This window comes from Sarcophilus harrisii, chromosome 1, assembly GCF_902635505.1.
Source record: "Sarcophilus harrisii chromosome 1, mSarHar1.11, whole genome shotgun sequence".
In the NCBI taxonomy this organism is placed as follows: Eukaryota; Metazoa; Chordata; class Mammalia; order Dasyuromorphia; family Dasyuridae; genus Sarcophilus; species Sarcophilus harrisii.
In genome coordinates, this window is record NC_045426.1 from 715,505,805 (window position 1) to 715,520,436 (window position 14,632).

The 14,632-nt window shown below is 53.9% G+C and overlaps 2 protein-coding genes across 6 annotated transcripts in view; both read right to left on the reverse strand.

Annotated features, from left to right (window-relative positions):
• LOC111719283 (zinc finger protein 345) overlaps window positions 1-14,632 on the reverse strand; it is a 369,988-nt gene that overhangs the window by 143,553 nt on the left and 211,803 nt on the right. The window lies entirely within an intron of this gene.
• Window positions 4,782-13,597, reverse strand: LOC111719286 (zinc finger protein OZF-like). 5 transcript variants are annotated; one of them, XM_031959658.1, is made up of 5 exons: window positions 13,534-13,597; window positions 12,427-12,533; window positions 9,964-10,363; window positions 8,741-8,860; window positions 4,782-7,657 (listed from the first exon to the last, which is right to left on the reverse strand). In XM_031959658.1, the coding sequence occupies exon 5, from the start codon at window positions 7,339-7,341 to the stop codon at window positions 6,115-6,117; it is 1,227 nt and encodes a 408-aa protein (XP_031815518.1). In that variant the 5' UTR covers window positions 7,342-7,657; window positions 8,741-8,860; window positions 9,964-10,363; window positions 12,427-12,533; window positions 13,534-13,597; the 3' UTR covers window positions 4,782-6,114. The 5 variants fall into 5 exon arrangements, with proteins under 5 accessions (XP_031815518.1, XP_031815471.1, XP_031815565.1 ...); XM_031959611.1 differs by lacking the exon at window positions 13,534-13,597 and adding an exon at window positions 12,998-13,520; XM_031959705.1 differs by lacking the exon at window positions 13,534-13,597 and having other exon boundaries at window positions 10,237-10,363; window positions 12,427-13,520.

Sequence of the window (14,632 nt, forward strand, 5' to 3'; positions counted from 1 at the left end):
CTGAGACAGGTCGGCCCAGCAGCGGCCGTGGTCCTGGTGCGAGGCGGTGGTCTGCACTACGGAGCGCCCATTGGAGGAAGCGGAGAAAGTGGAAGGAGGATGATAGATGAGCACCGGGTTTCTACCATGGGAGTCTGGGGGGGATGTTGGTGCCCTCAATGGTGATGGAGAGATTGGAAGGAATGATGAGGGTTTGGAGGAAAGTCAGAGAGGTCCAAATGTCTGATAGGCGGCTGGAGATTGGAGACTGGAGGGGAGAAGGCCGGACTGGGGAAGTAGATCAGAGAATCATCCACATCGAGGTAATCATTGAATCGGTGGGACATCACCAAGGGAAGTCGTGGGGGGCGGGGCAAAGGAAGATCAGGAGCTGCAGAAAAATAGACTGAAGGTGGTGGCTTCAAGGTGTCTGAGGCCTGGGGAGGGCACTTTCAGCTGGGGGATGGGGCTGGAAGTGAGGGCTGCAGAGAGCTAGGAAGAGGGGAGGCAGGGGTCCCTCGCAGGATGACCTCCGCAGGAGGAGAGCTCTGGGACCAGAGTTGGCACAAGGGCCCCGGTCAGGGTTTTCCGGGCCTCTCCTTCCTTTCCCCTTCCCCACCCCCCCACCCCAACGCCGCTGGTGGTCTCACGCTGACATTGTTGTGTCCCTGGGTGTCAGGGAGGCCCAGTCCTAGAGTCCGGCTCCATGACAGACACAGACTGGTCAGGTCTATGTGGCCAGCACCCTCGGACCCAAGATGTGCCCTTCCAAGCCCTTCCCGGAGCTCCTGGAGGGCAGGGGCCGTTCGCCTTTGCCCAGCACAGCGCCTGGCGGTGGGCTTCTAAGGCTTGCTGACTGTCAGCTGGGATCACTGGCCCGGGCTGACGTCAGGAGTCTTTGGGCACTTCCTAGGTCTGTGACCACCTCAGTTATTGGGGGGGGGGGCAGTCCCGGCATTGCAGGAGTCTTGGGAGGAACAAATGGGGTGACATTAGGGGCTTAGGACAGTGCCCAGTTCTCAGTAAGTGCAACATAAGTACTCTTCCCCGGCTCCCCCTTCTCTGAGAAGACCAGAGGCAGCTGGAGGTCCACCAAGACCTGAGACAGGGGGATTGTCCTCGGCTAATCAAGGCCTCCAGCACACTGAGGGCGCTGCCAGAGAAGCCATGGGAGGCCACGAGTTAGGACCGCACCGAGAAGCTGCAATCTCTATGAGAGAAGGGCTTCCAAACCGAGAGATCCGTGGGAGTGTCTGGGGGCCAGCATGGTCCCAATTCCTCTCTGCTCTTCCACCATGCAAACGCTACGGGGATAGCGCAGGGTGCCTCCCTCAGGCCTACCTTGTGCCCCCCATGTCCTGCCAGGGGTCTGCACAGCTGCTGGGGGGGCGAGGTGAACCTTCTCTCCGGGACTCCCCCCCTGGGACTGTGTCCCTTCAACTGTCCGGAAGTGGAAGCAGCTTTCGCCCCACTCAGGGCTGCTCGGGGCTCAGGAAGGATCCAGCCCAAAAAACCTCTGGGTACTGCTCTCTGAAGAGGGAGATCTCCCTGAAAATCAAGGGGAGCCCCAGCCCTGGAGTCCTTGAGAAAGAGACAGGGCCACGTGAACACCCCCCCCCCCGCCCCCCTGCAGGATGGGGGAATAACTCCTGCAGCTGAGCCATCGCCTTCTCCCCTCCCCCACCTCCCACCAAGTCGCCATCGAGAGCTTCCTGCCCACAAGGACTTGGGACCAGTCACCAGAGGGCCTCGGGGAACCCCGGCCCTGGGGCCACCAGTTGATCTTGGGGAGATCTGGGGCTTCATAAAGGCGAGGCTGGGGGCATTCCAAGCCAGGGCAAAGGCACAGAAGGCCGAGAACCAGGACCTCAGAATGGCTGGGAAGTCCCCAAAGGAGAGACTATGGAACCAGCCTCACCCCAGGCTAGAGCACAGTGGGAAAGGCCTTGAAGGCAGCTGTTGTTCCCCTGTAACTGGGGGGCACTGAGGGGGCACCGCGGCCAGACTGCTTTGGGAAGATACTTTTGGCAGCCCTGGAGATGGGAGCCCGGAAAGGAGTGAGGGGGAGTGCAATGGGGGGGGGGGTTCCTGAGCCGGGTTGGGGCTGCAGGGGAAGGGGGGGGGGGGGAGGAGAGAGATGAATGATGAAAAAGCTTTCATTCTGGGATCACTCTGGGGCCCGTTCCTGCCTTGTCGAAGCTCACATTCTAAGGGGGAGGAAAGGAGGCACGGGGAAGGTCTCGGCCAGACGGAGGTCCCGCGTCCTTGGGGTCTGGCAGCAGGGCAGACTCTGGCCACGGGCCTTTCTTAGCATCATCTTCACTGATTTCTGCCCATTTCTGCCGCCGACCCATTTGTTCCAAGGACTTTGGTCATGGGACCTTTTCAGTAGCTGCTGGTGGGGAAGGGGCCCAGGGAAGTGCTTGCTGGGCTCCAGCTCCAGATGAAGGGCAAGGTCGGTGATCTGAGGGGGCGAGGAGGGCAGGGTTTCCAGGCTCCTCAGTATACCGGCCTGTGGGCAATCTGCCTGGGGGCCAATGCTGACTGGGACGCTCCCTGAGGGCAGCATCCCCAGTGGTGGCTGTCCATCCCGGGGCACCGCTCTTCCTGGGGCTCCTGGGTGCAGGGGTCCCAGTCTGGCGTGCCGCATCGCTATGTTGTGCCGCACCGCTCTGTTGTGCCTCAGAAGGCCTGAAGTCTGGGGCATTGTGCCGGCAGAACTGGAAGGCTATGTTTAAGGAGAAGGAAGTGAGGATTCAATCCTTATGTGGGGTTTGACAGGTGGGTTTGGGGGGTCAGGTCTGGTCTAGACACCTGGGACACCTACAGGACACTTGAGTGGAGGAATCTTAGCAAGCGGCGCTCAATACGGACAGATGACCCGAGGATCCCTGGGAGCTCATGGAGGAGCCGGCTACTGGAGGGAGGGGGAAAGATTTGGGGGGGCCCTGCTCCCTGAGTGGGCTCAAAGTGCCGAGTCAGCAAAGGGGAGACCAGACCCTGGGAGCCGGGGAGGGCAGCCATGCAGACCCAGGAGGGAGCCAGTGTGAGGGGATGGGGGGTGGGAGCAAAGCCATGAGGGTAACCATCGGGGAAGAAGAACCTCACTTGAAAGAGGGATGGACACCCAAGGCTTGAGGAGGGGGTCCGAGGGGAGGCAGTGAGTGGGGATGGCTGCTTTTCAGGAGTGACTGTGAGAGGAGGGAGGGCAGCCCGAGTAGCAGGAGGGCCAGGTGAAGGATGGAAGAAGTTAAGATGGTGGCAGGGGAAGCTCATGGACTCAAGCAGAGGGATGAGTCTTGGGAGAGGGGCAGGGCAAGGTCCAATGGCCAGACATCAGGACGGCCAGTGCCGGCCCAGGATGAGGTGAATGACCTTGGCCTCTGTGATGTCCGAGCACCCCACTGCGCCCACTTCAGCCACCTCCGGGCCCCTGAGACATGCTGATCCCACCTGCAGGATGTGGGCTCCCCAGTGGGCTCGAGGCCCATCTATCACCACATGATGTAGCCACCAGCCAGGACGGTTTTCTTGGGATGTGACCATCCTGCAAACGCCACAGGTGAGAGTTGAGCACCAGGCCGATGAGCAGCCCTCACCCTAGAGGCGACACTCCATGCTCCCCTGACGGTGAGACCCTAGAAAAGGGGAGCCCCTTTCCTGGGCTTTCCTAACACTGCAAATGCCATGATGCTCGCAAGGAACAAGCTTCTGGGGAGTCCAGATCATGAGGTTCTTGAGGGCTGGGGCCCCGTTTCTGACTTTCTTTGTAACCCTGGGGCTTAGCACAGTGCTTGGCACATAACTACCAAGTACTTTTTATTCTATGTAGTTAGTGCCCACACTCAGTTCCCACAGAGAAACAGGAGCTGTGGATGCTGCACAGAAACAACCCACGGCACAGTGAGATCCAAGGGCTGAGGATGACATCCGAGTCTCACAGACTCTTAAAGCCACGTGGAGATGTTGGGGAAGGGAGTTCCAGTCCCAAGATCCACAAGTGTGAAGGTAGGGGCCAGGCACCAAAGGGGTCTCTGGGGACCAACGAGGGGTCTTGGGTTACTGGATGTCAGGGTCTGAGACGAGGCTGGCGGTGAGGTTTGGGAACAGCTTTGAGGCCAAAGGACTATGAGGATTGGTCTGTAAAAAGGGATGAGAAAGTGTCTCAAATTTATAGATAAATGTTGGAGGGGATGTGGAAAACTGGGACACTGATACATCGTTGGTAGAGTTGTGAATACATCCAGTCATTCTGGAGAACAGTTTGGAACTCTGCTCAAAGGGCTATCACGCTGTGCATGCCCTTTGACCCAGCAGTGCTTCTACTGTGGTTATATCCCAAATAGATCTTAAAGGAGAGAAAGGGCCCCGGGTGTCCAAACATGTTTGTGGCAGCCCTCTTTGTAGTGGCAAGAAACAGGAAAATGAATGGATGCCCATCCGTTGGAGAATGGCTGAATAAATGATGGCATATGGATGCTATGGGATATTATTTCTATAAGAAATGACCAGCAGGATGATGTCAGAGAGGGCTGGAGAGACTTACAGGGATAATGCTGAGTGAAATGAGCAGAACCAGATCATTGTACATGGCAACAAGGTTATATGACAATCAATTCTGATGGACGTGGCTCTTTCCAATTGCCAGGTGATTCAGGCCAGTTGCAAAGGTCTTGTGATGGAGAGAGCCCTCTGCACCCAGAGAGGGGCCTGAGGGGACTGAATATGCATCACAACATAGCATTTTCATCTTTTTTATTGTTATTTGCTTGCATTTTGCTTTCTTTTTTTCATTTTTTCTGACACATTTCATTTTTTCATGACATTTTCATGACACATATTGAGAAGAGAGGAAGAAAAAAATTTGGAACACAAGGTTTTGCAAGGGTGGATATTGAAAACTATGCATATGTTTTAAAAATAAACAGCTTTAATAAAAAAAAAAGTCTCGAATTTGGATCTATGCTTAAGGAAGATTAGACCAGCAGAGTATGAGGCACAGACTGGAGGGGAAAGATGGAGGGAGGCCAGGAAGGAAACAACTACTCAGCAGAATCTCCCCCCTCCCCTCCATGAGGGAGGAGGGCCCAGTCTAGGGCAATGGCAGGGACAGGATGTGAAAGGTGAAAGAGAAGAGGTGTTTTGGTATCTCCAGCACCAAACCCAGTCCCCGACAATTGTTAAACACTCACTAGAGGCTCAGTGGGTTCCTAGGCATAAACCTGGTAAATGTCCCTAAAAATACAGAGTGGTCCCATTCCTTGAGTTTTCCTGGCTGCTACCATCAGCCACCTTGTCCCTTCTCCAAACTCCTGCAAATCATGAATTTTTTCTTAATCTTTGATCTAAAATAGTGAATGGGATTTCCAAAATAGAGAGTAACTGGAATAGAGGACTAAGGGTAGATTTCTGGGGGACACCAATCTTTAGGGGGTGTGCATAACACCGGGAACCAGGAAGTGACCGAGAGGGAATGGCTACCAGCATGGGAGAAGGAAAGTGGGCTAGGAGGGGAAGCGAGAGCATTTACCTAGAGCAAGGGAGTGGGCAACAATGTCAAAGGGCACAGGAGGATAAGGAACCCCTCCCATCACAAGTCAAAGCACTGAGTCATAAGAATCTCACAAAAGACTCTGCTAAAGGAACTTCAGTAAAGGGTGGAGAAAGAAACCAGGCTTGAAGGAGCTCATTCTGGCTGATCAAGGCAGGTGGGAGGAGGTGGGAGACAGACAGAGGGGGAGACAGGGATGGAGACAGACAGACACACACATGACCTCCATGACCCCTGGAAGAAGGCCCTCAGAGAGAAAGAAGGGCCTCAGATGGGGCAGGCAATTTGACGTCAGCAAAGACAAAGAACACTTCTTCCTCTCTGTCAGAAGGAAAGGGGAAGAGCAAGGATGACGTTTCTGAAGATGGCCGAGGAGCGGTTTTGAGGAAGCAAGTGCCCATCAGCAGTGCAGGTGATAGGGTGGGGGTGGGCAGGTGTCTAAGGAGCTGGGAAAAAAGCACCCAACCAGCTGACGTGGGGCACAGAGTGGGGATCTCTTTACCCAAAAAGCCCGAATTCTCCATGTTTCAGAGGATGTCCCAGCAGAAATCTTCACGTTCATCAGCTTTATGAGGCGTTGCCATTCAAAAGGCTTCACTGTGGATTCTCTGATGCTGAATAAAATGTTTGCTCAGGCGGAAAGCTTTTCCGCATTCACCACACTCAAATGGCTTCTCTCTCGTGTGGATCCTGTGGTGGGAAGTCAGAACCGTTCTCCATCGGAAAGCCTTACCACAGATGCTGCACTTGTAGGGCTTTTCTCCCGTGTGGATCCTGTGGTGGGAAGTCAGCCCCGTGACCCAGCGGAAAGTCTTCCCACACTCCTTGCACTCGTAAGGCTTCTCTCCGGTGTGGATCCTTCGATGGGAAGTAAGCTCCGTCCTCCAGCGGAAGGCCTTCCCGCACTCATCGCACCCGTAGGGCTTCTCCTCGGTGTGGATCCGCTGATGCCGAGTGAGCTGCTTGCTCTCCAGGAAGGCCTTCCTGCACTCCCTACATTCGTAGGGCTTCTCCCCGGTGTGGATCCTCTGGTGCTCGGCGAGTCCCGTGCTCCTGCTGAAGCTCTTCCCACATTCACCACACCCATAGGGCTTCTCCCCAGTGTGGGTCCTCTGGTGCCGAGTGAGCTGCTTGCTCTCCCGGAAGGCCTTCCCACACTCGTCGCACTCGTGCGGCTTCTCCCCTGTATGGATCTTCCGATGTCGGGAGAGCTGCGAGTTCCGACTGAAGGCCTTTCCACACTCTGTGCACTCGTACGGCTTCTCTCCCGTGTGGATTCTCTGGTGCCGGCAAAGCTGCGAGTTGTGGCAGAAGGCCATCCCACATTCACAACATTCAAAAGGTCTATCTCCAACATGAATTTTCTGATGATGAGTAAGATGTGACCTCTGGTGGAAGACCTTTTCACATTTATTACATTCATAAGATTTATCTATAGATTGAATTCTCTGACATACAGGGAATTTTGAGCTATCACAGGTCTTCCTACTCTTATTCCATTTACAAAGGTTCCCTCTAATATGAATTTTCTGATGTTGTATTTTTAGAGTGAATTCTTTGTCCATATAGTCAGAAGATTTTTCTCCTGTATGGACTCTTTGAGATTCAGCAAACTTTTTACACTCATGGAAGAACTTCTCATGTTCATTGGATTCATAAAGCTTTTTTCTTTTATGAATTCTTTGATGTCGAACAAGTGCTGAGCTCTCAAGGAAAGTCTTCTCACACTCCTTACATTTATAACTCTCTTCTCCAATATGAATTTTATGATGTCGAATAAGGTCAGAGTTCTGGTGAAGCCCTTCCCACATTTAATACATTCATAAGGTTTCTCTCCAGTATGAATTCTCAGATGTCGAATAAGTTGTGAGTTCTGGCAGAAGACCTTCCCACATTTATCCCATCCAAAAGGTTTTTCTCCAGTATGAATTCGATGATGCACAATAAATTTAGACTTTCCCAGGAAGGACTTTCCACAGTCATGACATTCATAAAGTTTTCTTCCGGCGCAGATTTTCTGATGTTGGGCCAGTTGTTTGTACTCTGGAAAAGTCATCCCACAATCATTACACTGATAACCTTTCTCTGAAGTACAAACTTTCTGGGTCTGAATAACTCTTTTATTACCTGAAAGAAAGCATAAGGAAGGGGATGATTAATACTATCTCTTCCATTTTTTAAGTACTTTTCACAGGCTTCATAACTTTACTTGCCTACTTCCTTAGGGGTGGGGGTAGGGGAATATATAGTTTCATTTGTCCATCCATTAGGAAAGTCAGTATATAATAATGAGATGAATAAAGACAGTTGAGAATATAAAACACTGGTAGAGCTATAGAAGAATAAGCACAGTCAATTATGCTGAAGGCAGCATTGTGAATGACCATCTTTTGGAAATGCAACATGACACTATATGGTCAGTGCTTCTATATGACCACAATTCATCTCCTCCTACATGTCCCCAAACTGTTATCAAAGAAAACCTAGACCTCTCTCTTTCTCAAAAAGAAAGCAGTCACAGCCAAGGGAAAATGAGGCCACGTACCTGAGTCTTATAGTGAACTATAACTGACCACATCTGGTCAGATGAACTTGGCACTCGGCCTTCCCGAAGACCACAGGGACCCAGCAGTAGAAGGAGATGGAGGGAGTGAATTGGGTTGAAGAGAGGAGGATCAGGAAGATGATAGATAGATATAGATATAGATATATTTTTTTTTGCTGAGCAATCGGATTTAAGTGACTGGCCCGGGGTCACACAGCCAGAAAGTATCTGAGGTCAAATTTGAACTCAGGTCCTCATGACTTCAGGACTGGTGCTCTATTCACGGTGCTACCTAGCTTCCCTGACAATAGTTTTTAAAGCAACAGCAGTGACATTTTCTTCAAAATACCCAGAAATTATCAGAAGGAGATGCAGAAGCAAAAAGGGCATTTACAAACTGTTAAATGGTAAAAGAATTATTAAAAAAAGAATGAGCTGTTGCAGATGAAACATAAGGATGGCTTCTAAGGATCAGGCCACGCCAGGATGGCAGAGAAGAGTGACTCCTAGGGCTGTGACTGAGGAATCACTTTTTGGGGAGGGTCACAAGAGCTGATGGCCGCCATCAGCACTGGAGGAAGAAACCTTGGGGCTTGCCGGGGCTCTGCGTCTGGTCTCACGGTTTACAAATGGCAGACAGAGTTGCCTCGTTTTCATGAACTCACCTGGAGAGTCACTCTTTCGGCAGTCTCCTCCAAGTGTTCAAACCGCTTCCCCTTGTTCTAGCCGGGAGATCACATCTGGGTCGGAGACTGCAAATCCTGCTCATTGAAACTGGAAAAATGCTGGAAACAAAAAGCCACATTAGTTCACAACGCGGCATTTTCACTCTTTTTGCATTTTATTTTGCTTCTCTTTTTTTCTTGTGCAGCATAATTGTATAAACATGTAGGCATATATTGGATTTAACATATATTCTATGTTTAACATGTATTGGACTACTTGCCTTCTAGGGGAGGGCATGAGGGAATGGGGGGAGGAATTGGAACATAAGGTTTTGCAAGGATGTGTTGAATTGTCCATGAATATGTTTTGAGAGATAAAAAACTTTAATTAAAAATAAAAAGCCACATCAGAGTCCTCCTTGAATGAAGAGACAGCCCTTCCTACTCTAGGCAGAAAGGGGGTTATGCACTGTCTTTATTTAAAGCCTGGCTTCATTTAAACCTGTTACCTATAGGAGTTCAATTGAGCTCGGATTCAGAGGGAAGTATTTTGGTAAGAGATAATAGCATTTTTAATTTTTTTTTCTTTTTCAAATTAACTTTTATTTTCTTAAAACTTATTTTATTTTAAACAACTGGTTTTCTGTTATTTTTATTTATCTTATTAATATATACAATATATATTATTTTAACACTACATTTATTAAATAACTTATTTTAGTTTAAAAATAAGCTTTTTATTTTCAAAACATATTCAAAGATAGTTTTCGACATTCATCTTTGCAAAACCTTGTGTTCCAAATTTTTCTCCCTCCCCCCATCCCTTCCCTAGACAGCAAGTAATCCAATATATGTTAAACTTGTGCAGTTCTTCTATACATATTTCCACATTTATCACGCTGCACAAGAAAAATCTGATCAAAAAGGAAAAAAAGATGAGAAAGAGAAAAACAAGCAAGCAACCCACAACAAAAAGGGTGAAAACCCTTTGCTGCTATCTACACTGCATCCCCACAGGCCCTTCTAGGGGCAGATGGCACTCTCCAAGGGAGAGCATTTTTAGAAAACCACTCATAAAAAGGTAAGAAAAGAAGTCACTTGTACCCCATCTGTCTGGGGAGGGAAGACCAGAGAATGCTCTGGACCTCCCAAAGACACTCTGTCGTCTCGCTGGGAAACATGAAGGAATGGGCTCAGAAATCTAATCTCTCTTCTTGACTCACCCCTTGCTAAGTCAAGGGGGACCTTCTATGGATGACATCAGCTCTGGGAGCTCCATTAAGGTAGAATCCTGGATCCGCAGGGCCAGGGAGTGACGGGCGCACACTCTCACAGACAAGTCAGACGCCCAGTTTTCAGAGATACCAAGCAAAACTCGTTCCCTTAAGAGCCAGTTCAACCTCCTGGTCACAAAAAGACGAGGCTTCTCTCCAAGCTGGTGATTCCTGCCCCACAATTTTCATTGAGAAGGAGGCAGGCAGGGCAGCCCCCCTTACCCAGGGAGACCACATTCCCATAGTTCTCCAGCATCACATTCTTGTACAGCTCTTTCTGGGATGGATTTAAGCTTCGCCATTCCTCCGCAGTGAACTCCACAGCCACGTCCACAAAGGTGACCGGCTCCTGAAACACCAGAAATCTGCATTTACCCGGAATCTCCCCATCTGCAAATCTGGAAAGGTGATGGGCAGGAATGGAAAAGCATTAAGCACCATGCTAACATGCAATGGGGATGAGAAAAAAACAGCTCAGTCTCTTACACCCAGAAACTTCCATTCAGAAGGGGAAATCACACAGATAAAGTGCCAGGGGCATTCGGGCTTGGGGAAGAAGGGAGCCACTGGCAGACTGACCGACAGCCCCTTCCAGTGGTGATGGGAGAGGTGGGCAAGGGGGTAGGAGGGAACCTTGCTGGGGCCAGCTAGGAAAGTGAGCCGGGGTGCTGGGGAGCTGGTATTTCCGGCCAAGGACAGCCAGTGCTCTTGGATAAGGACAGTCAGTGCTCTCTGCCAAGGATGGACAGATGGTGCTCCCAGCCAGGGCCAGCCATGCTCCCATCCCAGGATAATCGGTGTTCCTGGCCAGGGCCAGTCGTGCTCCCATCCCAGGATGATCAGTGCTCCTGGCCAGGGCCAACTGTGCTCCCATCCCAGGATGGCTAGTGCTCCCAGCCAGGGCCAACCAGTCAGCACCAGCTGGCACAGTCACCAAAGCCCGGCCCCTGAAGGATGGCCAACATCCCTCGTAGCCAAGGCTGCCCTAGGTCTGCTGACCTCATAAGCATGGTCCACAGCACCAGGTGTTAAAAAGGAAGAGGGGACAGCCAGCCTTTACTGGGGAAGCAGCCTGGACTGAGCCCCGAAAGCAGCCGAAAGAGGGGGATGGTCCCCAAGTGGGGAAGGTCAATGTGGCCTGAAACCATGGACCGGGACGTCTCCTAGGAGGCTGGGAGCCACTTTGGTCCAAGGAAGGGAAGCAAGCATTTCTGGAGCACGGACTGAGTGCCAGGCACTGCGCCAGGTGCTTTACAAACACTCTCTCAGCTGGGATCCGTTTGTGGCTGAGGACACTGAGGCAGGCAGCCTGGTCTCTGGCCTTCTTGGGCCGGGGCGCCCTGGCTGACAACCAGGGAATAGAACCAGAATAGCCGCTTGTCCTGCCCATCCCTCCCACTCTGCTCCCTCTCTCTGCCTTTACCAAGGTGTCTACACTGGCTGCTCCCTTGCCCCTCGCCCCCTCTCTTGGGCTCTCAACCTTGTCCTTCCACCCAAACTGCTCTCTCCAGAGGTGGCTGATCACCAAACCCGATGGCCTGCTCCCGGTCCGCATCCTCCTTGACCACTGCGGCCTTGGACACTGTTGGTCATTCCCCCTGGACACTCTTCTCTCAAAGACTTTCCAGGACACTTGGTCTCTCCTGCTGCCCTTCCCCCCACCCAGGCCCTCTCCCCATGAGTGTCCCTCAGGTGTGGGCTGGGCCCTCAGCTCTGCCCCGTCTGTCCCACTTCAGGGGAATTGGGGAGAACCTCACAGAGGCAGCAGGGAGCACAGCAGGGGGCCTGAAGTCAGAAAGAACTGAGTTCAAATCCGGCCTGTGACACCTCCCAGCTGTTGACTCTGGAAAGGCGCTTCCTCCTTGCTGACCTCAGTGTCCCCGGCTGTAAAGTGAGACTAAGAGCACTGACTCACAGAGTGGCTGCGAGCCCCAAACATGAGCACATCTGTAAGGAGCTTGCGCCGGGCACGTCCCTAGTTCCGTCGGGCCCAGGATACTGCAGGGCACTCATCAAGGTCAAGCACACAGTAAGCACTTAATAAATGCCTTCAGGCTCATCCGGGCCCCACCCTCCACCAGGGCCTTTCCCCAGGGGTCCCTCTCAGGTGCCCACAGTCTGGCCCGGGGCTTGGCACAAAGGGAAAGCCCAATACTGAGCCCCCAGAGTCTGACTGAGGCTGAGGGCTGAGTGCAGGACAGAGGAGCGGGGGAGGAGAGCTGGCTGAGGAGTTCTAGAACCCCAAAGCCACCTGCCGGACCCCATGAGGCCCCCCAGGGTCTGCTCCCTACTCCCTGCCCTCCCCGACCTTACAGAATCCCGAGAATGAGTAAATGAGCCGATAATTAAAATTCCTCCTAGGCTGGAGCAGGGGCTGTGGCCGGGGAATCTGGGGGGGGGGGGGGCACTTACCCTCACTGGACCGGGCTGGCCGCTGAGCCAAGGAGGCCTCTCCCTGGCCTGGGGCCCCGCTCTTCCCATCCCCCGGGCGAGGGCGGAGGGGTCCTTGGGGAGTGTTGCTGAGGAGGAGAAGGGAAGTGTGAGAAGCAGCAGCAGCCCCAGCCCCCCCCCAAAGCCCTCTCCGGCCTCCCTGCTGATGCCCAAGGATGCAACGGAACCCCAGGAGCCGCGCTGGAGGACGGAGGGGGAGGGGCAGCGGCTCTAGGAGCTGCCAGCGCCCTCCCCTCAGGAGGGGGCGGGGGCCCTGGAGGAGAGAGCCTGACAACAAGGGGCTGAGCGCCCTGGAGATGGGGCGCCTGGGGCCCACTCCCGAGGAAGAGGCTTGGGGAGAAAGGGCAGCCCCAGGTCCCTCGGGCAGGCTCCGGGGGCCAGGGTCCGTTTAAATGGCGCTTGGCAAGGGCTGCGAAGCACAGAGGAGGGTGTCCAGCCCAGCCCCCTTTTCCCCCTTCCCCGGCTGGTCTGACTCTGCCCGGGGCCCGGAGTCTCTCTGGGAGGGCTGCCCCTCGTCGCCTCCCGCCCGGACCTCTCGGTGCTTGGGGGGATGGGGGGCCCTCTGCCCGTGGGCACGGCCCCCCCGCACTCCTGCTCGGGCCAGCCCCCCCCCTTTTCCCGCGCGCAGGAGCCTCCCCGGGCGCCTCGGGAGCGCAGCCCGGGGACTGCCCGGGCCCTTCTCTGCCGCAGCGCGCGCCTGGCTCAGCGCGGCGCCTAACAAGCCCCTCACTGCTCTCCTCTGGGGTCGGGCTGGTGCCCCTTAGAGTGCCCCTTGTGCCTTCCCTCCGGGGAGCGGCGGGAGGAGCCAGGCTGGTGCCCATGCCGAGGGAGGGCGGGGCGCGTCCGCCGCGAAGCGATTGGCTCGAGGCCTTCGCCGCTCCCCCAGGTCCGACCAATGGGCGCAGAGGAGCACTGCGCACGCGCCGTCTCTCCGCCCAGCGCTTGAACTTTTCCTCTAGTTCCTGGGAAGTTCCTGCATCCTCCTGCTGCTGCTGCTGCTGCTGCTGCTACCTTCGCCGGCTCCGCCTCCCAACCCGACGCCCGCTTCCGGTTCCCACCCACCCGGACCTGGGGTGCCCAGCGCGCTCCTCTGTCCGCGGGGCGGCTGAAGGCAGCGGAGTCTGGGAACGCGGCAGACCAGACGTGACGTAAAGGGAAGCGTCCGCGGACGGCTAAAGCCTTCTGGGAAATGTAGTTTAGCGGTCGGGGCGCTGATGAGAATCATTCCTGGATCCTTCAGCTTTCTTCCCAGACTCGGTTTCTTGGTGGAGGGAGCCATCTCCTGCCCACGGATCCCGGCCGGGATAAGCGGCAGGCTTGGGGACATCACCTCCAGCCCCAACTCTCTCCCTGCGACTCTAGCCCTCCTACCGGCAGATCCCCGTCTCCTCCGCTGCATCCTCCTCCAGACCTGCTCTGGGACCTTAGTGGGAGCCCCACGTGGCTCTGTCCGGAACTTCTGCTCTCCCGCCCGGCTTCACTGGGGGACGTCGTGGCTTCCCGGGGATTTCGTGGCCTTTCCATCTCCAACCGCCTTCCAGACACCTCTGGGGTCCCACGGGAAACTGAGCAGGTGAAAGCCAGAGCTGCTCTTTCCCCTAAAGCAGCCCCTCATTTTCCTGTCACTACAAGTACCATGGTTTAGGCCACTCTGCATTGTTGTGAGATTGGCGAAGACCAGGATTCAAGCCCTGCCCTCGCGGTGTTTCGGGATCGCTTTGACCGTGATGGAACATCCCCTCTTCCCAGCCCCAGAGGCTCCCACTCTAGAAGTCACCCCGAACTCCTCACCCTCACCCCCAGACCCGATGTGGGCTGATGACTTCCCCTTGCAGCATCTCCTCAGGGTGCCCCCTTCTCCGCCGCTTCATCCAGCCTGGTAGGGAACCCTCATTACTGCACACCTGGATCGCTGCAATAGCTGATGGAGGAGCCTGCCTGCCTCAGTCTCTCTCCATCCCAAACCATCCTCCAGCCATCCACTAAAGTGATCTTCCTAAATTACAGGTCTGATCATGTCCCCACGTCCCTCACAATAAACTCCAGAGATAATGGAGATGGTGCCTCCAGAGTCAGATAGAACAAAGCCCTTTGTAACCTAGCCAACTCCTATCACTGTGTCTTATGACATAAAGTTTTTCATTAATAAGTTGTGTGTTCTATTGTC

Coding starts and splice junctions, on each gene's coding strand:
- LOC111719286 (XM_031959658.1), bottom strand. CDS start 7,341: ATGTGGGAAGGGCTTCACCAGAACTCTGACCTTATTCGACATCATAAA.